The 23,105-nt window shown below is 45.4% G+C and overlaps 1 protein-coding gene across 4 annotated transcripts in view; it reads left to right on the top strand.

Annotated features, from left to right (window-relative positions):
- The window catches only part of GASK1A (golgi associated kinase 1A), a 42,916-nt gene extending 31,617 nt beyond the window's left edge, over positions 1-11,299 (top strand). For 3 of the 4 annotated variants that reach the window (XM_029071102.2, XM_029071100.2, XM_029071103.1), the window contains 3 exons: positions 6,470-6,592; positions 7,390-7,493; positions 10,486-11,299. In XM_029071102.2, coding sequence (XP_028926935.1) covers positions 6,470-6,592; positions 7,390-7,493; positions 10,486-10,696 — 438 coding nt within the window. In that variant the 3' untranslated portion in view covers positions 10,697-11,299. Of the gene's footprint in view, positions 1-6,469; positions 6,593-7,389; positions 7,494-10,060; positions 10,331-10,485 lie in introns of those variants that run through there. The other variant, XM_029071106.2, reaches the window with a different exon arrangement.
- The last annotated feature ends 11,806 nt before the right edge of the window (positions 11,300-23,105 follow it).

Genomic DNA, 23,105 nt, shown 5'->3' with positions numbered 1-23,105 from the left:
GGGAGGCAGTGGCCTGGACTCTGGCATTCCTAGATGGAGGAGAATCTGAGTTTGTGTGTGTGTGTGTGTGTGTGTGTGTGTGTGTAGTGGTGGGTATAAAGTAATTTCTCAGGGATTTTCCCCAAGGAATCACCATATCAATAAAAATCCACGGGGAATGGCCTTGAAAAACAACTCTTGCTTTACAAACCATCCTCTGAAAAAGCCACACTCCAACACGTTCACACCCACCTCCTAACCAAGACACCTCAATTCTGCCCAGGGAAATCTTAAAGAGAATCGAGACCCTTGCCATAGTGGGAGGAGAATTTTCTTGTTTCCAAAAAATGGTGGCTTCAGTTCTCGGTCATTTGTCCCTTGGGAACCCTCCAGATTTCCCTACATCATTCATCCTCAGGACAGTCAACATACAAATGCAATCATTTAAATGATTAATCATCCTTATAATAGAGCAACAAGAAGAGTAATATCCTCATTCATCGTAAGCCCTGCTGTCACCAAACTACAACCAGACCATGGTCATGGGCACCTACTGCCATTTTCACCCCATGCCCTTCAGCTATCATCATCATCATCATCATCATCAATGGTATTCACTGAGTACTTACTGTGTGCAGAGCACTGTACTAATTGCTTGGGAGAGTAGAATACAACAGAGTTGATAGAAACATTCCCTACCCTCAATAAGCTTACAGTCTAGAGGGAGAGACAGACATCAGTCAATCAATGGTACTTATTGAGTGCTTACTATGCACAGAACACTATGCTTAGCAGTTGGGAGATTACAATATGATAGAATTAGTGGACGTGTTCCCTGCACATAACAAGTTTACAGTCTAGAAGGTGCAGTAGCTCTGGTCACAAGCCTGAAGCGAGGGTTCCATAGGAGTCTCTCCTCATGATGTACATAACTCCTCTCCACTCTCTTTTGGATCAGGCTACCATCTCAGAGCTACCAGTACATATCACATCATGTGAGATGGCAGGGCAGATTATGAAGGAGGTAGGGGCTGAGCCTAGCCGGTGCCATCATATAAGATACAAATGAATATTGCTATCATGTGACTAACCTACAGCTCAAATGTCCATTTCCTAGGTGAGTGGCTCTAAGAGCTTTTGTGCTCCACTGTTTTTCCCTGTTTGCACATTCACCAAGTCAGTCAGTCAGCCAGTCAACTGTATTTATTGAGCGCTTACTGTATGTAGAGCACTTGGCACTTAAGCATTTGGAAGAGTACAATATAACAATACAATGGACACATTCCCTGCCCACAATGAGCTTACAGTTTAGAGGGGGATACAGACATTTATATAAATAAATTCCCGATATGTGCATAAGTGCTGTGGGGCTGGGACGGGGGATGAATGAAGGGAACAAATCAGATCACGCAGAAGGGAGAGGGAAAAAAGGGAAGGAGGGCTTAGTCAGGAAAGGCCTCTTAGAAGAGATGTGCCTTCAATAAGACTTTGAAGTCAGGGAAAGTAAATCGTCTTTTGGATTTGAGGAGGGAGGGCGTTCCAGGCCAGAGACAGGATGTGGATGAGAGGTTGGCAGCGAGATAGACAAGATCGAGGAACAGTGAGAAGGTTAGTGGGTTGGGTTGGGTTGTCTTCTAGACTGTGAGCCTGTTGTTGGGTAGGGATTGTCTCTGTCTGTTGCTGAATCATACTTCCCAAGCACTTAGTACAGTCCTGTGCACACAGTAAGTGCTCAATAAATACTATTAAATGAATGCATGAATGTAGTAGGAGAGAAATGAGGTGGGGTAGGAGGGGGCAGAGTGATTGAGTCCAATCTGTCTCTTGACCATCATGGTGCCCTCTGATGCCTGATGGGCCATGAGGGGCTGGGATTCAGTCCAGAAAAGATTTGGGAGGAAGCAGCTTTCTCTGCAGGCACTTCTGGACTAAAGCTCTCTAAGCCAGGCTCCTCCAGCCTGAAGGGAACCAACATCTCCCCTTCAGCCTCATCAGTTGCCAAGCTGAAGCACCTCATAGTCCCAAAGGGAAAATAGGCTTTCAGCCTTGGCTCTTGTCACTTGGAAGAGGTCAATGGCCAGATATGAAGGCGTCCAAGGGAGAACTTGAGGGAGAAGAAGCTACCTTCTTCACATGGCTACCAACATCTCTTGACTGGGTTGGAATTTTTCAATGAAGGGCCCAGCTGGGCTGTTTCAGTTGGGCCTCTCGGTGGAATGAAATCCCCTGTGATCACTTTCCTCTTCACAGACAAAAGAGTTGGAGAAGAGAGAGAGAGAGACTGATGGACCACTGACCACCTGACCTCTCATGCTTCAAACCATCCCCCTGGCCTCTCTTTGCAGACAAGAGAGCCTGGTACCAAGATCAACCTCTTGAAGATGGAGAGATGAAGGGAGCTCACTTGCCCCCGACCATTCCTGGTAGTCTCTTTCAGACTACCTGGGTTCACTCACCTCTGTGGCTTTAGAGAAGTCTGGCCAAATCTCTTGACCTAGAAAACTCAAATCAAGGTGTCCTACTTGGAGGATTGGCCAAACCAAAATTTGTGGGGAGTCTATGGTTAATAAATGGCTACTGGAAGATTCTGCTTGTCCCCCATTCTCTTATCCCTAATTTCCAGCTTATCTGGCTGCTTTCCCCCTCCTCCCCATCCCCCTAGGGAAACTTCTAAGCCAGCTGCTAGGGGAGTAGGGTGAGCAGAAGGGGGAACAAATCCAGGAGCTGCATAGACCTTGTATAAGAAAAAGTTTCTGCTCTCCCAAGCTCCCTTTGGGTGATGGATTTTTAAAAAAAATGAATATTTGGAACAAGTTGTAGGATCCTTGGGAACCAGAGAAATAATCCAGGAGTTCAAGGTGGAATTTTTTCTGTGAATTTGGGATAAATGAAATCCCAGTGCTTTCTTTTCCTCCTCCAAACCTTGCTTCTCACTTTCAAAAAAGAGGGTGCAGCAATCTATTCTAGCCCTGAGCCTCCTCTTCCTGCAACTTCAATCCCTTATTTTGTGATTGAAATGCAGGAAAGACACACACCCACACACACACAAACTCTTTAATGTACAGTGGCAGAATGTTTTTATAAAGCCCTCCTTTCTTGTAGAAAGAAGCAGCCAAATCAAAACCAAATCCCAGCTTGTGGTTCATCAGTTATTCATCTTTATATAGGAAGAGCAGAGAGAGCCAAATCCTGAGGGGATGGAGGGCTTAAACTTCGACTGCAAAGCACTTTTCTTTGCTCCTCTTTCCTATCTAAATTGAACTTCTTGGATGGGGGTGAAAAACAGATGGCCAGACCGAAATAATCAAATGGACAGCTGCATCAAGTCAGATTCTTACCACTGGCATTCAAGTCTCCCAAATTGAATGTTGTGTTTATAAAGTTAAGTGTTGCATCCAATTTATGGACTAAAATGCATTTTAACATTCATTGGAAATAAATAAGCTGGGGCTAAATCTCTTGAAAAGAATGACAGTGAATATATGAATATCAGTAAGAGGTTGCTTACCTGCTATTCATCAGGATGAAAGCAAAACCTACCAACATATTTACTATATGTTAGGTTAGGACTGTATTAGCATTGAACTTCCCCAAGTCAGCATGGTAGTGAAATGATGGAAACTGGAAAGATGCTGAACACAGTTTTTGTTTAGGAGCTGTGTCTGGGTTCAGAGAACCAGAGAAGTTAGGCAGAAATAAGAGAGGATGGATAGACTGTAAGCCAGTCAGTGGGCAGGGATTGTATCTGTTGTCGAATTGTACATTCCAAGCACTTAGTACAGTGCTCTGCACATAGTAAGTCCTCAATAAATACTATCCAATGAATGAATGGGTCAGATAGAATGAGCAGGGTCTCCATCTCAGAAAAGCTAGAGGAGGATCCATATTCTTGATTCCCACAGTGATCTTGTAGCTGTGTCCTGAGGCCACTGCTTATTAAATCAAGAGAAATAATGCTGGCTTTCAGGGAATGGTCCTTCAGATGAATAACAATTTATTCCAGGGAAGAAATAAAACAGCCTTGCAAACAAAATGGCCAACAGTAGGATACCCCAAAAGCTGCTGTATGCAGTGCTGAACAGAGAAAACTTGAACAGAAATATTTAAAAGACACAGTTATTATTGTAGTATTTTTAAAACACTTATGTGCCCTACGCCTACATCTTCAAAGCCCTACTAAAATCGTATTTCTTCCAGGAAACTTTCCCTGACTAATCTCTTTTCTCTCCAACCCATTTCCCTCCCTACTGTGTCACTTATGTCCTTAGGTACTCGCCCCTCACACCCACTTATGTACACATTTTTATACTTAGTTGCTTCCTGTACCTGTAATATATTTGAATGTCTGTCTTCCTCACTAGACTTTAAGTTCCTTGAAGGCAGGTGTCTTATCTACTAACTCCACTGTACTCCTCAAAGTGCTTATGCCTGGCCCCTCTGCTTTTCTGTGCCCTGCCCTCACTTGCCTTGTGGGGGAAGGGGTTGGGGAGAACGCTGCCTCAGCTTTTGGAAATGGTTTAGAGGAGTATGGGGGCCAGCACCCTGCTCACCTAAAGGCCATCCCACCACAAACATACTCCTCCCTGGAGCAGGAGGAGAGGGTTGTCACAGCTCTGACCAGATCATACCATCATCAGGGTTTCAGGTGGCACTTGCTCCTTCCCTCTTCTTTGCCTGCTTTTTTTGGGAAGAGAATAAGAATCTCGACTTTTCTCTGGAGACTGGTTTGGATCAGATGGAAAGGTCACTGACTTTCTGGTGCAAACTCCTGCCTGGCTGATTCCAGAGCGTGACTGGTGTCTGGTAGACAAAGACCTTTCTCTCTGGTTGAGAGAGTGGCAATCTTCGAAACCCAAAAACTCCTGCAAAGAGGCTAATTCACAACCAGTTTGTTGGTAGGTGGCCTTCTTCACTGTAGCTCAATCTGGCCCGATTTTAGGCTAGGGAAATTTTCAGTCCCGAACCTTCTGTAGGACTTCAGCAAAGACTCTCTCCCAGAGAAGAGAGGAATCACTGGACACAGTAGTTTACTACTTAAAGATGTTTCTCTCTGTCTCCTTTTCTCCCTGACACCCATCTCACTGAGGCACCAAGGTCTAACACATCTCCTCCAAGAGATCTTCCCTGACTAGGCCATCATTTTCTCTTCTCCCATACTCTCCTGCATCACCATTGCACTTGGACTTGCTGGCATCAACATAACATAGTGGAGAGAGCAAGGGCCTGGAGTCAGAAAGTCTTTTGCACTGTCTGCTGTGTGTCCTTGGGCAAATCACTTCACTTCTCTGCACCTCCGTTATTTCATCTGTAAAATGGGGATTAAGACTGGGAGCCCCATGTGGAACAGGGACTGAGTCCAACCCGATTTGCTGTATCCACCCCAGTGCTTGGTACAGTGCCTAGCACATAGTAAGCACTTAATAAATACCACAGTTATTATTATTATTATCATTTATTCACCCCTCCCTCAACCCCACAGCACTTATGTACATATCGGGCAAGTCACTTCACTTCTCTGTGCCTCAGTTCCCTCATCTGTAAAATGAGGATTAAGACTGTGAGCCCCACGTGGGACAACCTGATTCCCCTGTGTCTACCCCAGCGCTTAGAACAGTGCTCGGCACATAGTAAGCGCTTAACAAATACCAACATTATTATTATTATATCGGTAATTTATTTATATTAATGTCTGTCTCCCCCTCTAAACTGTAAGGTCACTGTAGGCAGAGAACATGTCTACCAACTCTGTTGTATTGTACTCTGCCAAGCCCTAGTACACTGCTCTGCACACAGTAAGCTCTCAATAATAATAATAATAATAATCAATATTATTATGGTATTTGTAAAGTGCTTGCTATGTGGCAGACACTGTACTAAGCTCTAGGGTGGATACAAGCAAATGAGGTTGGACACAGTCCATGTCCCAGCTGGGGCTCATAGTCTTAATTCCCATTTTACAGATGAGGTACCTGAGGCCCAGGAAAGTGAAGCGACTTACACAAGGCCACACAGTAGACAAGTGGAGGAGCTGGGGTTAGAACCCATGACCTTCTGACTACCAGGCCTGTGCTCTATCCACTACACCATGCTGCATATGATTGATTGATTGACTGATTAATTAAAGCAAACTAATCTCTGCCACTGGTCTACTGTGTGACCTTGAGTAAGTCAGTTAACTTCTCTGGGTCTCAGTCTCAGTATCTCTAATACTGTGAGTCCTCTGTGGGATAGGGACTGCCTGATCGGAGTTTTCTGTATCTGCCACAAAGCTTGGTATGTGGTGAGTCCTCGGTAAACACTATACATCGTTAAGAAAATCTTACCAGCCCACATGAAAGTTTCACCATTCACCCTCCCCTCTGCCCATTAAAATCATAGAGAAATGAACGGAGCCTTCCTTTCTGTCACCGGCATAAAGGGAACAGCCAAGAGGGAACAGCTTTTTCCAAGCCCTCTCAAAACCCTCAAAGGCTGCAATTTGTCTCCCAAGGTCCATGACCGCCTGGACCGCTGCTGCTGTGGTTTCCAGCCCGAACCCTCAGATCCCTGCTTGGAGGAAATGCTCCGGGAGAAATGCAGGAATCCTGCTGAGCTGAAACTCGTCCACATCTTGGTATGTTCCCTCCACCTTCTGGGCTCTGACTCTGCCACTGCCTTCCCACAAGATGCTAGAGGGGAGCTGAGTTTTCTCTACTTTGGGCTGAGTGGGGGGAAAATAACGAGCTGCAGCCGTCACCTGGAGAGGAGCCAACCCCGAGAGAATGGCTGTGTTCTCTGGCCAGGATAAACCGGCAGTGAACCATCCCAACTGGCCTCTCGGCTCGACATTCCAACCTTAGGCCTGACATCCAACCACCCCAGGCGCAGTTGGCTGTACCCGCCATGGACAGCAAATGAATGAGGCCAAGGCCCTTTGACCTTGAGACAGAGCGAGGGATGAGGGTGGTGCCATTCAAGTGTAGGCCTGTCCTCAGCAGAGGGTTGCAAATGGTAGCCCGGTGCTGGAGGACAGGAAGATGGAAGGCAGTACGGGGTCCTGCCAAGTTTGTGGGGATGAAAACAGGGGCTTGACTCCAGCCTTCCTTCTCCCATAATCCTTCTGGGAAAAATTCCCTCCTTTCCCTTGCCCACTCTACTTTGTTGGGACATTTCTTCCAAACCATCAAATCTACATTTGGTCATGTTTTGGGGATGTGAAGATGGGGCAATTAATTTCCTATCTAAAACCTTTTAGCCAAGAGCATGAAACAGTGGGCCTGGATCCCCCGGAAGGGAAATATAGCCATCCGCAAATGAGGTTGCAGGCAGGGTCCGGAGGCTTGAGATGCAGCCCCTGAATATAGACAGCTTTGAGGTGAATCATCTGGATGAAGAAGAAAAGGCTCAACCTCTCTGTTTCTTCTCCATAAGGTCCGAGGGAGTGATCCATCCCACCTCGTATTCATCGATAATGCTGGCAAGCCTGGACACCCAGAAGGAGAGCTCAACTTCAGGCTCCTGCAGGGCATAGATGGGTAAGGACCTCACCTCCCGGAATGACGTAGGTAGGCCCGTCGGGGACAGGCTGCAGACTAGGAGAGCTGCTGACCACCTCAATATGCATTATCATTTCCTGTAATTCATAGGACACAGAGTTGGTGTGATGGTGCTCTATACCACAAGCCTGTTTCTGAGGTACAAAAGACCAAATGTCTTGCCTCACACATAATCTGCACTCATCAAATAAACAACACTGGTAAAAACTCCTTGAACATTCAAATACGCCCTCCTGCTTCCTGTAAACCCAGTTGAGAGAAAAAGAAAGCAGATTCGATCCACCTCAGAAAGGTAAATGTTCTTGGAGGCTTTGAAAGTTGCTTTTCATGGTTTTTCAAACAGGGGCATAATGCTATAAGAAAGGAGAGGAGAAGGGCTTTTGCCATCACAAACACCAAAAAAGTCTGGTCCTGCGATTAGTAGCAGGAATAATAGTAGTGCTTAGTACAGTGCTTTGCACACAGTAAGAGTGCAATAAATATGATTGAATGAATAATAGTGTAGTAGTATTTATTAAGTGCTTCCTGTGAAGTGAAGTGAGGTTCAACTAAAGGGGGATACCTAATTGTTTATCCCTGTGAGGTAAATCTACTCTTCTAGGCCACTCACTGAGTGTTTAACAATAAACAGCCTCTACCAGAGCTCTCCCACTCCCTTCTGCATTGCTCTTATGCTAGGATTTGCCCTTTATTCACCCTTCCTTCAGCCCCACAGCACTTATGTATCCGTAATTTATGATTTCTATTAATAACTGCCTCCCCCTCTAGACTGTAAGCTCACTGTGGACAAAGAACATGCCTACCAACTCTGTTACATTGTACTCCCCCAATCGCTTAGTATAGTGCTCTGTACCCAGTAGGAGCTCAATAACTATGACTGATTGGTTGACTGATTGCCTGACAGGCCCACCCAGGCCACTGCAACTTCTTTGCTGAGCTCAATTCTACTAGTTTTCACTTTCCCCCTCACCGCCTTCTCTCTTCCTATCATTTTCTGCTTGTCACTCTTCTCCTCCTCTCCTGCTGTGTTTTTCATCTCTTCCAGCCCAACTGTTATTTCTCCCACTCTTTAGTTGCCTCTGTACTAATTCACCCTTCTCTCTGGCTCTGTAATTATTTGTCCTTCTCTGTATCCTTCTCCCCTTAGGTTAACAGCCTCTTCCCCAACTTTCTGCCCCTCATCCTCTTTTCCTCCATCCGTCTTTTACCAATATATCACTAAATCTTGCCCATTCAACCTTTACAACATCCCTAAAATCCACCCTTTCCTTTCCATTCAAACTGCTTTCATGTTAATCCAAGCACTTATTCTATCCCTCTTTGATTACCGTATGAGCCTCCTGGCTGACCTCCCTGCCTTCTGTCTCTCCCCATTCCCGTCCATACTTCACTCTGCTGCACGGATCATTTTTCTATAAAAACATTCAGTCCGTGTTTCTCCACTCCTCAAGAAACTCCAGTGGTTTCCATCCACCTTCACATCAAACAGAAACTCCTTATCATTGGCTTTAGAGTACTCAATCACCTTGCCCCCTCCTATCACCTCTCTGCTCTCCTACTAAAACTCAGCCTGAGCACTTTGCTCCTCTAATGCCAACCTCCTCTCTGGACCTCGATCCAGCGCTTAGAACAGTGCTTGCCACATAGTAAGCACTTAACAAATACCATCATCATTATCTATTTGCTGCCGACCTTTCGCCCATGTCCTGACTCTGGCCTGGAATGTCCTCCCTCTTCATATCTGACTGACAATTACTCTCCACCCTTTCAAAGCCTTAATAAAGGTACATCTCCTCCAAGAGACCTTTCCTGACCAAGCCCTCACTGCCTCTTTTCCCACAACTTTATGCGTCACTCTGATTTGTTCCCTTTACTCACCCTGCCCTCTGCCCCATGGCATTCATGTACATATCTGTTATTTATTTATTTATTTTAATGACTGTCTCCCCCTCTAGACTGTGATCTAGTTGTGGACAGGGAATGTGACTACCAACTCTGTATTGTACTCTCTCAAGTGCTGAATACAGTGCTCTGCACACAGTAAGCACTCAATAAGTATGATTGATTGATAGATTTTCCCACATTTTTCTTTTTCCAGTTGTCCTACCTTCCTTCTTTTAAAATGGTATTTGTTAAGTGCTTACTCTGTGTATTTGTGTGCTGGGGTAAATACAAGATAATCAGGTGGACATCACTAAATGGGGATCAACTAAATGACCTGTCCCACATAGGACTCCCTGCTTAATCCCCATTTTACAGATGATGTAACTGAGGCACAGAGAAGTGAAGTGACTTGCCCAAGGTTACCCAGCAGACAAGTGAAAAAGCTGGGATTAGAACCCAGGTCCTCTGACTCCCAGGCCAGTGTTCTTTCCATTTTGCATGCTGGTAATCTAAGTTACTTTCAATCACTCATATTTACTGACTGCTTACTGTTTGCATAACGCTGTACTAAGAGCTCGAGAGAGTACACATGACAGAGTTGATAGGCACGTTCCCTGCCCACAACGACTTTCTTTTCCCTTTTCCTCTCCCTCTCCCACAAGTTAAAGAGACTTCAGATTTGGTGCTGCTCCAATCCTGTGCTGAAGAGGAGGAAGGGGAGACGCTGCTTTCTCTCAGCACTGGGTTCTCAGTTCTAGTGCCATGCAGTTTCCTCAGGCCCAGTTCAGTGGAAGAATCCACTGGCTTCCTACTGGATCAACACTTCCCACAGACGGAGAGGCTCCCTCCCTCACTCGACCACAAGCTCAGATCCACTAAGAAGTACTAGTGACATGACTATTATACCTGAATAAAATGCATAGTAGTTTTAACACCAAAGTCTTATGTGATTGAATCTTCCAGAAAATTTAGTTAGCAGTTTGAAAGTACTCTATTGCTATGAAAGCACTAGCAATGTCGCTTCATAACTATCTTGTTTTCTGGGTGTCATTTTTGGGGGGCTGGGGCGTGTCGTTTTCTGTTTCAGGTTTCCCAAGTCGGCTGTGAGTGTGCTGGCATCTGGATGCTTACAGAACATGCTCCTGAAGTCACTGTGGGGGGACCAGGAATTCTGGGAAAGCCAAGGTGGATACCAAGGTCTGAAAGATCTGCTTCAAACCATTGACAGGAGAGGGCAGATCCTATTGGAATACATCCGGAATCAGAACCTAACCACTGTTAAGGATGAATCACTGTGAAGCCTTCTTGAGTTTTGGTGCCCGGTGGTTTTAACGGGGCAGTGTTCTTGGCCCTTTGAAGCTTATGACAAGGCACCGGACTTGAGGCCCTATCTGACATAAGAGTCAGATTCCCACCACATTGAAAGGAACTATGCTGAATGGAGGCTGAACACCATGTATGGGAGAAATGGAAATCAAAGCTAAAGATGGCAGCTTTTTGCTCTGCTCAAAATGGGTTGAGAGGTAGCTAGTTGCTGGACTGCTGTGTTCCGAATGGATCACACACCCAAAATATTTCAAGGCACAATATTTTTCAAAGGATCATATCAGCCCTTCCAGTTCTATGCCTCTGAAATGAAAAACCAGCAGATAAAATTGGGAATTTCATGTGATCTAATTTTAGTAACATAAGTTGCACATCTCGTGGACGTGGATGTGAACAGGAGTGTACCTGGATGCCTCTGTGTGCTGTTAAATGGTAATTTCATTTTGTAATTGTCCTTGTCTGCTTCATCCTAGTTTCGCCTGGGATTGTGTCCTACTATCCTGGGGTAATCAGTCGGGCTCTCTCTGGCAGATGAATGCCCAAATCCATTGAATAAAAAGCTGAGATACTATTTATTTTTTGGATTTAATTTTTTATCTACACAAGTATGTATCCAGAGAGAAAACTGCTCCATTTTCTACTACAATTTTAAACTGATGGGTGGCAGGAGAGGAAAAGGCTTGGTTTTCTCTGCTGTGAGATCATAACCCTCCAGAGATATTCTAATTTCTAGCAGCCACACAACACTTTCAATTTCTTGATGGATTGCTTACTAGGTGCCAAGTACTGTACTAAGCACTAGGGTAGATACAAGATAATCAGGTCGGATTACCTGGGGCTCACAGTCTTAATAGGAGGGAGAATATATATTTAATGCCCATTTTACAGATGAAGAAACTGTGGCAAACAAAAGTTGACTTAGTTAAGGTCATAGAGCAGGCAAGTGGCAGAGCCAGTATTAGAACACAGGTCATCTGATTCCCAGGCCTATGATCTTGCTATTAGGCAACGGTGCTTCCCTTTACCCCTGTTATACTGCTCTTGACATAAGGAATGGATTAACCAATCAATCAGTGGTATTTATTGAGCACTTATTGAGAGGGGAGAAATGGACAGAAGCTTTTTTTAGAAAAATGATCCAAGAAACAAAGTGAAGCATGGACTGGAGCGGGGAGAGACAGGAGGCAGGAAGGTCAATGAGGAGACTGATGCAGTAGTCAAGATTACACAGAGTAACCCCTAGCTCTGACTCAACCAGCCAAACTATCCAGAAGCAGTTTCTAAATCTTTAAGAACTCCTCATAACACAAACCAATCTGTAACTAAAGGGATTTTTGCATAATAATGATTGAGGCATATTAATCAAACAACTGGAAAACACCAGGAGTCATGAGAGGCCCGGGCCCCCATTCTCTGCATATCCAGGACTCAAATGACCTTTTCAACCCACTCCTCCAACCCATTTTTAGTTTACTGCTTGAGTTCTCTGCCAAGGGACAAAAATAATTTCTCAACTAAATCCTCAGCCATTGTGACATCAACAGTGGTCCCGATCCAATTTTAAAGAGGTCACCTGATGTCTGGTTTTTTAAAATATTAATTTGGAGTTCAATATTGCCACTGCCAAAGATGGAGAAAATTCCGTCTCACAGTATGGTGCAGCCCAGAGACAAATAGAAGTTAATTTTCCTGACAATTTATTGGCATTCAGGTGAGAACAGGAATGTGTTTTCCTGGGATGAATTCTCCTCATTATCTTGAAGAAGAACTGAAGCAGGACACACACACCCCCACACTCTCTCCCTCTCCCTCTCCGAGAAGAAGTTCAAAGCCCAATACTGGGTTGGCTGATAGCATTAGGATGAAAAAATCCTGTGTAAAAACCAATGACTTGTTTAAGAAGAGATGACATAAACAACCCGCTCAGCATCTTCCTAAGGAGTCTTTCCCTCAACCTGCCAGTGCCCATCAGAGATCTATATGCAGTAGTGGATTTATGAATAGGCCACTTAAACTAAGACTTAAGGCAGCAAATTTTAGGGAGAGGGAGAGTTTCAACAAGCTCAGGCCTTCTTCATAACGTGGTCTAACCACAGTAAGTGCTCAGTAAATACCACTGATTGATTTTTCCAACTCCTCCCATCCAAAGAGGAATCCTCCCTCCCTCTAGGCCTGCAGCCTCATGATGAGACCCCTCCCATCCCCACCGCAACCAAGAGCAAACTTCTCAACCTCTAGAATATTGAGAACCTGCCCTCTCTCAGGACAGGGACCAGAAGCTGTGGAAACTCAGGATGGGGTACCAAAAGCCATGGTCACTCAGGACTGAGGTCCAGAAGCCATGGTCACTCAGGACTGAGGACCAGAAGCCACGGCCACTCAGAACAGGGACCAGGAACCACAGTCACTCGGGACCAGAGACCAGAAGCCATGCCACTTGGGACTGGAGAAAGGAAACTGAGGTCCTTGAGGACCCGGGACCTCACCATGACCTCCCCACCCTCTGCTAACCTAAGCACCTTGTTCAATCATTTAATTATATTTATTCAGCACTTACTATGTGCAGAGCACTGTACTAAGTGCTTGAGAGAGTACTGAGTATACTCAGCCTCAGCTGAAGAATTTACATATCTTTATACTCTATTGCTACCTCCTACCTTTAATTTATTTTAGTGTCTGTCTCCCCCACTAGATTTTAAACTCCTTGAGGCAGCGGTCATGTCTACTAATTCTATTGTACTCTCCCAAGTGATCAGTATAGTTTTCAATATATGGGATGGATTGATTGAACTGGTTGCAGAAGTGCCCCCTGAATGATCTACAAAGAGATGATTCTGCAGGTCAGAAACCAAAACGTAGGAGTCAAGCCCTAGGCAGGTAAATTTTTAATCCTTCATTTGCCTATATGTACCTAAGGGTGTTAGACCTGGAATTTATTTCAGGGAGTCCCCCAGACAGAAGGGGGTGCTGGTGGAGGTGTGTGAACAGCGATGTTATGGGAGAAGCCGCGTGGCCTAAGGGAAAGAGCACGGGCTTGGGGATCAGATTACCTGAGTTCCGATCCTGGCTCCACTACTTTTCTGCTGTGTTTCCTTGGGAAAGTCGCTTCACTTCTCGGTTCCTCAGCTCATCTATAAAATGAGGATTAAGATTGTGAACACTATGTGAGACGGGGACTGTTTCTAATCTGATTATCTGGTATCTACTCTTGTGCTCAGTCTAGTTCCTGGCACAAAATAAGCCCTTAACAAATACCATAAAAACATAAACAAAAAAACAAAAAGAAGGGGGCAGTATCATCCACTCTTGGAGTGGGCATGACAAGAGCTCTCAAAGTCATGTTGCCTACTAAAAAACCATAAGTATGATTATACTTCCTCTTCCTTTTCATTCATTCATTCAATCATATTTATTGAGCACTTACTGTGTGCAGAGGACTGTACTAAGCGCTTGGAAAGAACAATTTGGCACTTTTTGTTGGCACTTGCTACCCGCCCCAGGCAATCTCTGGGCATAATGTTGCCATGGGTAGTTTCAGAAGCACAGCTCCAGATGCCTTGATGCCTCACGACGTGGTGCCTAGTGTTGACAGAATTCATTTTCTGAGCTGAGTTGCCAGGGTCACGTCCACCCAGGGAAGGCAGGTGGCTCTATCCAAAAGTGCAGGATTGAGCCAGGTGGCTTTGGAGGGGTTGAGTTGCTCACTTTTAAGTGCTGGCATTTTCTTGGATGGCTGCAAGTCACCCCTCCCCTAGAAAGGGAGGTGGAAAACTGGGAAATCCTGCTAAGCGTCTCCTTGACTTCTGAAATCTATTTGATTTTTTTCCTCCTTTGCTTGCTCATTAAAGGCTGTTCAGTCTATTAACTTCTTATTTCTTGCAAATTTAAAACGTCATCCATCTTTTATCCTCCTCAAAAAAAGTCTTTCAGCTTTAGTGGTTTCTGGGTCCCATATGCCTCTTCCAGCCGTTACCTCAGGAATGATAATGATCTGTCAAATAAAACAAACAGAGGACAGGAAATGATGAATCAATTCCTTCCCTGCATTCCTAGAAGTATCTGCATCTGCAGGCATTCCAGTGATATTCTCCTTCGCGCAGATGTTTGCTTAGCTTCATGCATATCAGCCTTGCCAGCTAAGGCAAGGTGGAGAGAGATGTCACTAATGCTGTGGCCATTTCAAAAGTCAATCAATGAATGGTATTTATTGAGCACTTTCTTTGTGCAGAGCACTGTTCTAAATGCTGGGGAGAGTACAGTAGAAGAGAAATTAGCAGGCGCATTCCCTGCCCATAATAAGCTTACAGTCTAGAGGAAAAGAAACCATTCTGGGCCAACCCCCTTTCCTGCTGCTGGATCTTGAGCCTGGTCCTTGAAGTTAGGACTACAGGCTGTATTTTCCCCAACTTTCCCCAGGGCTCGCCCCTTTTTCCTCCCAGCTCCCAAATGCCAGGGCAGAGCTGGAGCTGGACCGGTCCAGCTGGTGACCGTGAGTTGGCCCAATTTTAGCAGCTGCGGATGGAGCACTGGCACCTAGGATGCGTTGGGCTTGCCTTGCGCCTTCGCAATGGCTTTAGGGGTGAAGTAATCCAAAGAAGAAATGAAAGGAGGCAGATTTCCTTCTCTGTCTCTCAGGGTTGACTCTGGGTTGACTTTGTCAAATCAGAGAGCTGAAGGGGCCTATGGCAGATGGAAACCTCTAAACCCTCCCCAAACTGAACTTTAACTTTTTTCTTTCCTCTTCTTTTTTTTCCTAATGTTATTTGTTTAGCACTTAGACAATGAAAATGAAACATTCCAGGCTCTGTACTCAGCACTGGGGTAGAAACAAGCTAATCAGGTTGGACACAATCCATGTCCCATGTGGGGCTCACAGCCTTAATCTCCATTTTTCAGATGAGGTAACTGAGGCTTATTGAAGTTAAGTGACCCGCACAAGGCCACACAACAGACAAATGGCAAAGCAGAGATTAGAACCCGGGTCCTCTGACCCCCAGGCTCATGCTCCTTCCACTAGGCTATACTAAATCACATTGCCCCCTCCCACCTCTTCCTCCTGCTCTCCTACTACAACTTAGCCTGCACACTTTGCTCCTCTAATGTCAACCTACTCAGTTACCTTAATCTCGTCTATCTCGCTGCCGACCTCTCTCTCACATCCTGTCTCTGGCCTCCCGCTTCATATCTGATGGCCAGTTACTCTGCCCACCTTCAAGAGGCCTTCCCTGACTAAGCCCTCAGTTCCTCTTCTCCCACTTCCTTTTGCGTCTCCCTGATATGCTCCCTTTATTCACTGCCCTCCCACCCCCAACAGCCCCATGGCACTTATGCACATATCTTTAATTTATTTATTTATATTAATGTCTGTCTCCCCTCTAAACTGTAAGCTCACTGTGGGAAGGGATTGTGTCTACCAACTCTGTTATATTGTTATATTGAACTCTTCAGGGCACTTAGTGCAGTGCTCTGCACATAGGAAGCACTCAGTAAATAACGATTGATTGACTGATGCTGTTTCTCCCTTATTCACAACCACTGAAACTGTCGCTTTGGGGGGTTTGCAATAGGGTTAACCTAAGAGGTCCCATGCTACCACGGTTCATTATCCTGGCTCTTCTGTTGGTAGCAGAAATAGAGATACAGGGATTGGAGGACCATGGGGTGGAATCAGCTTCAGCAACTCTTTGAAAGCTGAAGTGAAGGACAATTGTGACCATCTTCTATCTACTCTCCTCCTTCCCCCTCTCGGTCTCTCCCTATTTTTGTGGCTCTGTGAGGAAGAAAGGGCTGGCCAAACTTAGGCCGTATGGATAGAAAGGGCATTGTGGGTTACGATGGACACGCTAGCTGTGGGTCTCAGTCACCCTCAGCCCTGTGGAGACTTCAATCTCGATTTGACAAGCCAGCCTGACTGCAAGAATAATGTCACTTCCCCTATCTGTCCGTTTCTCCCCTCCTTCCTCTTCCCAGGGCTGCTACATCAAGATGCTAGATAGCAAGCATGCTAGCAAGATACCGGTCCTGTTTAAGGCTTCTCTATGAACCCATTTACCAGAGGCAGGCAGTGTGAACTGAGCCAATATGTCAACTCCCCTTCCATAGGAGAGGGTTGACAGGCCTAGTTAGCCCACTGCGGAAATGGGAAATGCTTATTAGTGAAGACAGCTGGGCTTTTACTAGGTCCCTGACAACCCCACCCCCTACTCCTATTCCGGGGGCATTCTTCAACTCAAGATGCCAGCCAGATGTTATACCTTTCACCACTTCGGTGGGGTATCACATCTGATGCTGTGCAGCGAGGTGCAACTGATGCACGGGCAGAGAGGCACAGCCCAGGGCGCTACATAGCTGCTTTCCAGGAGTCCTCAGGAAGATGGAAGAATAGATAAAACCCCTCCTGGCTCGGTATTGATTACTCAGCATCCTGCCTGGGCAGTTTATGAACCATAGAAGACATAGGGCCGGGTGGCTGGAGGCTGAAAGAAAAGAGAAATCAGCCACATGCACAAAACACACTCCAAGAGCCACTTTCTCTTCAACAGTGGCAAGGAAAATGAAAGGCAAAGGTAAGGTGTGAGAAGCAGCGTGGCCTAGTGGAAAGAGCATGGGCCTGGGAGTCAGAGGACCTGGGTTCTAATTCCGGCTCTCCCACATGTCTTCTGTGTGACCTTGGACAAGTCATTTCACTTCTCTGGGCCTCAGTTCCCTCATCTGTAAAATGGGGATTAGGACTGCGAGCCCGGTATGGGACATGGACTGCTTCTAACCTGATTAGCTTTTATCTACCCAACACTTAGTACATGCCTGGCACAAAGTAAGTGCTTAACAAATACCGTTAACCCAGGAAATGAGGAAGAGCAAAGACATTAAGAGAAGATGGAGAATCCTTCCTGCCTGCTCCTCAAACCACACATCCACACACACACATCCAGACACACACGATCCCCCACCCCCATTTTGTGAGCTGTTCCTTATTTGGCTTTCATGTATTGCTGCCTGACTTTACCAGAGGCAAACTCCCCGGGAGATTAAAGTCTTACCTTGTGCGCACAGAGGCACTTGATTTAATTCTGCTCTGCCTCCTCCAATCTGCTGGGAGAGGATTAAGAAATGGTCCTCCCTCAGGAGCTGAAAAGTAATCTCACCCATGTTCAAGGGAACCCATTCACTTCTGCAGCCTTTCCCCTGAATTCAAGAGGAGATTTCTACACCCAGACAAGCACTGACATCTGCCCCTTGACCTGACCCCCAAGCCCCATACTGCCCTTGTTTTCCATGGTTTGCTTTCCGGAGGAGAGTGGGGGAAGCTGCAACCCCCTGCAGAGGGGAAAGGAGAGTTGGGTGGACTGAAAGGCAACCGAGAGGCATCATGGAGTCTAGCGGGGAGGACCCTGGGCAGAGCGTCAGGAGACCTGGGCTGTAGTCCCAGCTTCCTGCTGACTCTCTTAGTGTTTCTGCCCTGGAGGTCCCATAGCTGCTCTGGACGGTGATGGATTCTAGGCCGTCTGGCGAGATAGCCGAGCCACGAACCTGACCATTAAATATGGTCCACGGTGGGCCACACACCCCACCGTGTCCTGCTCCTCAGGCTTCCCGGCTGTTAAACGGGGGTGATGGTAGTGCTTCCTCCTGCCTCCGGGAAGCATGTGAAGAGATACAAGGCACATATCCTGCACCCCAATCCAGAACGGCCCCTGCAATTCTTTCATTCATTCACTCATATTTATTGAGCACTTACTGTGTGCAGAGCACTGTACTAAGTGCTTTGGAGAGTACAGTACAACAATAAACAGAATAAACATACACATTCCCTACCCACAATGAGCTTACCATCTAGAAATTTGGGATCTGCTCCGGAAAGTGGATCCAAGAAGATCAGACCCAAGAAGAGGAAGCCTGAACTGCTTGCTCCAGTACTTATGCCCATATCCTTATACTTCACTGCTTCCCCTATCTGTAATTTATTTTAATATCCATCTCCCTCAATAGATTGTAAACTCTTCGAAGACAGAGATTGTCTGACAACTCTATTGCATTGTACTTCTCCAAGCACTTAGTACAGTGCTCTGCACATAGTAAGAATTCAATAAATACCACTGATTGATTAATTAATGAAGTTCACTGGGCTACTCAATCAGCCAATAGTATTTATTGAGCACTTATGAAGGGCACTGTGCTAACCCCTTGGGAGGGTACACTAGGACAGAGGTGGTAGGTATGTTCCCTGGCCACAAAGATTATTATTAAGACGGTTAGCCCAGTGTGGGACACAGGCTGTGTCCAACCTGATTATCTTGTAACTACCCCAGTTCTTAGAACAGTGTCTGGCACATAGTAAGTGCTTAATAAATACCATAAGAAAAAGACTAGCCAGGAATAATATGAAATTAGGTTACAGCTTGGATAGATCAAAACATGGAGAAATGCCAAAATTGGCAAGAGAGGACAGAATTGTCCTTCTGAAAAGAAAGTGGAAAGTTAGAGGGGAAATGGAAATTTCTCAACCGTTCTCCATTTGTGTAGATGTCAACTCTGACCTCATCCATGGCTAAAACAGGGGTCCCGAGCTGATGAACCCCTAACCGGGAAGGAAAGAGGAGAGAGCATTGGTACCTGGGCTCAGCAACAGTGTCAGTGAGTGAGCTAGAACGCACAACAGCATCACAGCTTCAGTGATCGGGCCTGGGAGTTAAAGGACATGGGTTCTAATCTGGATTTCTGTGTCTCAGTTTACTCATCTGTTGTTGTTTTTTTAAATGCTATTTCTTAAGTGTTTACTATGTGCCCAGAACTGTACTAAACACTGGGGTAGGATACAAACTACCATGGATTATGTCCCACACAGGGCTCACAGTATTAATCCCCATTTTACAGTTGAGGGTATTGAGGCACAGAGAAGTTAAATCACTTGCCCAAGGTCACAAACCAAACAAGTAGCAGAGGTAGGATAATAATAATAATGATAACGATGGCATTTGTTAAGTGCTTACTATTCATTCATTCATTCAATAGTATTTATTGAGCACTTATTATGTGCCGAGCACTGTTCTAAGCACTGGGAGGTACAAGGTAATCAGGTCGTCCCACATGGGGCTCACAGTCTTCGTCCCCATTTCAGAGATGAGATAACTGAAGCACAGAGAAGTGAAGTGACTTGCCCAGAGTCACACAGCTGACAAGCGGCGGAGGCGGGATTAGACCCCAGGTCCTTCTGACTCCCAGGCCTGTGCTCTGTCCACTAGGCCACACTGCTTCTGTTCTCCCTTCCTCTTAAACTGTGAGACCCACATGGGAAAAGAACGTGTCCAACTTGATTATCTTGTAATAATAATAATAATAATAATAATGTTGGTATTTGTTAAGTGCTTACTATGTGCTGAGCACTGTTCTAAGCGCTGGGGTAGACATAGGGGAATCAGGTTGCCCCACGTGGGGCTCACAGTCTTAATCCCCATTTTACAGATGAGGGAACTGAGGCACAGAGAAGTTAAAGTGACTTGCCCACAGTCACACAGCCGACAAGTGGCAGAGCTGGGATTCGAACTCATGAGCCCTGACTCCAAAGCCCGTGCTCTTTCCACTGAGCCACGCTGCTTCTCCCAGTGCTTGGCACATCGTAAGTACTTAATAAATAACTCAATTATTATTATTATTGTTATTTTCAAGTGATGCTTATTAGACTACTATAGACAATAGGCCAAACTGCTTTCCTCTCTCTTCCCTGGAGTTGTTTTCCTGGATTTAATATAATCTGGGGCTGTTGAATGGGGATGAAAGTGGGTGAGCAGGCATTCCCCACTTGACTAGGAGCCAAAACCTGAGCTCGTTTCCCTGCTATTTCCATGGGAGCTTTGGGAAGGACTTTAGAAGAGAGGGGAAAAGGAAAGAGGCAAAGAAGCAAATAGTCAAAGGAGGCAGGGAACTATGGATTGACCCAGTGAGAGGAGTGGTTTCAGGTCCAGTCCTCCTGCCTTCCCTCTCCCTTTTGCCTCAGCTTGGGTCTTCAGCTCCTTCGGAGAAGTGAGTTGAGGCAGAAAAATCCAATATAGTGTAACCAAGAGTTAACTGGGCATTTTTTGAGGATAACAGTAACAGTTGTCGACTTGGTAGAGTCCTTCCTTTATGCCGAGTGCTGCGGTAGATACATATGTATCTATGTGTGGTATATGTGAATATACAATACACAATATGTGTATATATTATTTATGACTCTATTTTATTAATGATGTGTATATATCTATGAGTCTATTTATCTTAACGGTATTGATGCCTGACTATTGTTTTGTTGCCTGCCTCCCCCGTTTAGACTGTGAGCCCGTTGTTGGGCAGGGATTGTGTCTATCTGTTGCCAAATTGCACATTCCAAGCACTTAGTACAGTGCTCTGCACATAGTAAGCACTCAATAAATATGACTCAATGAATGAATGAACACAATCAGATCAGACAGTAGTCCCTGTCCAACCCAGGGCTAACGGTTTAAGTGGGAGGACGGGGAACCCAGTGTCATCTCTAAGATCTTCCTTTCAAACCAAAACCACCCACAAAAAACCCTAATATATGGCTCTTCAAATGATGATGTGCAGTATGTCCTGAATCTCTCTTCTGAAGTTCTGCCTCTCAGGGGAGTGCCCCTCAGTGACCTGGCATAAACATTTACTCATTAGGCACAGGAAATGGAAGTTATACTTTTATGATACGCATTGAACCTTGGTGCTTTTTTTAAGGAATAAGCGAAATATAATTGAGCATAATGTGGAAAAGTAACAAAAGTTTCATGGCCTAGTGCAAAAAGTGAGGTTCTACTTTGTATATAACATCTTTTGAAATATTTTAGAGATTTTCTTATTTGAATATCACCCCAGAAAAAACATTTTCATATGATCCATGGGAGACTGAAATGGATCAAGCTTGTGGAGTTTGGGAGAGGAAATTCAGTAGCAGATATGATGGCTATCCCTGATGTAGTCAGACAAATAATTGTGAACCACTGCCATTTAAGACACAGTGCCTGGCCAGGATCAGAAAATCCTCTGGTGAGTTTCAAAGCTGAAACAGATTGATTCACCATTTCTCTGTCCTACATACTTGGACACATTTTTCACTGCCACAAGAAAGCGCAGCTAAGACCTCATAAGGTATTTTTATTGGCACAAGATTTGCATTCGTTTTCCCTTCTGTGCTCACTGAATTCTCATTCCCTCTCCCATTTTACCCATTTTTACTTTGAAACCAGCAAGATGAAATATGGGCTTTCATCTTTTTCTTCATAGGCCTCACTCCTACTACCAGCCCATCCAGCACATCAGGTCGAGCTGCCTGAAACTGAGAACTGGGCTGTGGCAGATTGATCCCACTGGCCTTTCTGAAATGGCGCGGGGAAGCAGTGTGGTCAAGTGGATAGAGCACGGTATTGAGAGTCAGAAGGACCTGGGTTCTAATCCCAGCTCTGCCACTTTTCTGCTGTGTAACTTTGGGACAGTCACTTCACTTCTCTGTGCCTCAGTTACCTCATCTGTAAAATGGGGATTAAGAGCCCCACGTGGAACATGGACTGTGTCCAACCTCATTAGCGTGTATCTACCCCAGCACTCAGTACAGTGTCTGGCACACAGTAACTGCTAAGCAAATACCGTTAAAAACAAATAAAAGAAAAACGGAAGGGAAGGAAGAAGGTTAAAGTTCAGTTTGGAGAAGGTTTAGTGGTTTCCACCTGACATAGGCAGTAGAAAGTGCTTAACAAATACAAATCCCTTGCCCTCCCAGAGGCAAGTTCTAGGGCTGCCTTGCCATGTGTCTCCCAGGGATGGTGAGCAAACATATGTGAAGTGTTGTGAGGAAGAAAAAATACAGTGGAACAAAATCATCTCCCACTTCCTGTAGAACCAGGTTGTGCACTGCTCCCCTTACCCAAAACTCTCCCTTATGCCCACCTCCTCCAAGAAGCCTTCCTCAATTTTATGTGAGACAGTAAAAGGATACTAACTCCCTAAGAGCATGTCTGAAAGCACTCCTTCCCAGTGCCCCTCATATCTCCACAGCCAGAAAAAATCTAAATTTCAGTTCCTGAACTAAGAAAAAAGTGGGTTGCATTGGCATATGGCATAGTCTGCATGCTAAGGGAGCTCGATAAATCTATTAAAATCAATCCAAGTACAGCTCATTTGTCTATTCAGAGGCTGATTATCCCAGCTTCTTGCTTCTCCTCCTCTTCCTCCCTCCCCTGCTATTTGTAGGGTGTTTCTCTGCTCAAATCTCTGGCTGGCCCCTCCAGAGGGTGGGCAGTGGGGCAGGAGGCTGAAACAATTGATTCAAACAAGATTTGGGTATTATCCATGGATTTTAATGACCCACGTTGCCCCAGGTAGCACAGATGGAAAATG

The sequence above is a fragment of the Ornithorhynchus anatinus genome, chromosome 8 (assembly GCF_004115215.2).
Source record: "Ornithorhynchus anatinus isolate Pmale09 chromosome 8, mOrnAna1.pri.v4, whole genome shotgun sequence".
Lineage (NCBI taxonomy): Eukaryota > Metazoa > Chordata > Mammalia > Monotremata > Ornithorhynchidae > Ornithorhynchus > Ornithorhynchus anatinus.
The sequence above is the reverse complement of the archived record's forward strand: the minus strand, read 5'-3'. Positions and strand labels throughout refer to the sequence as shown.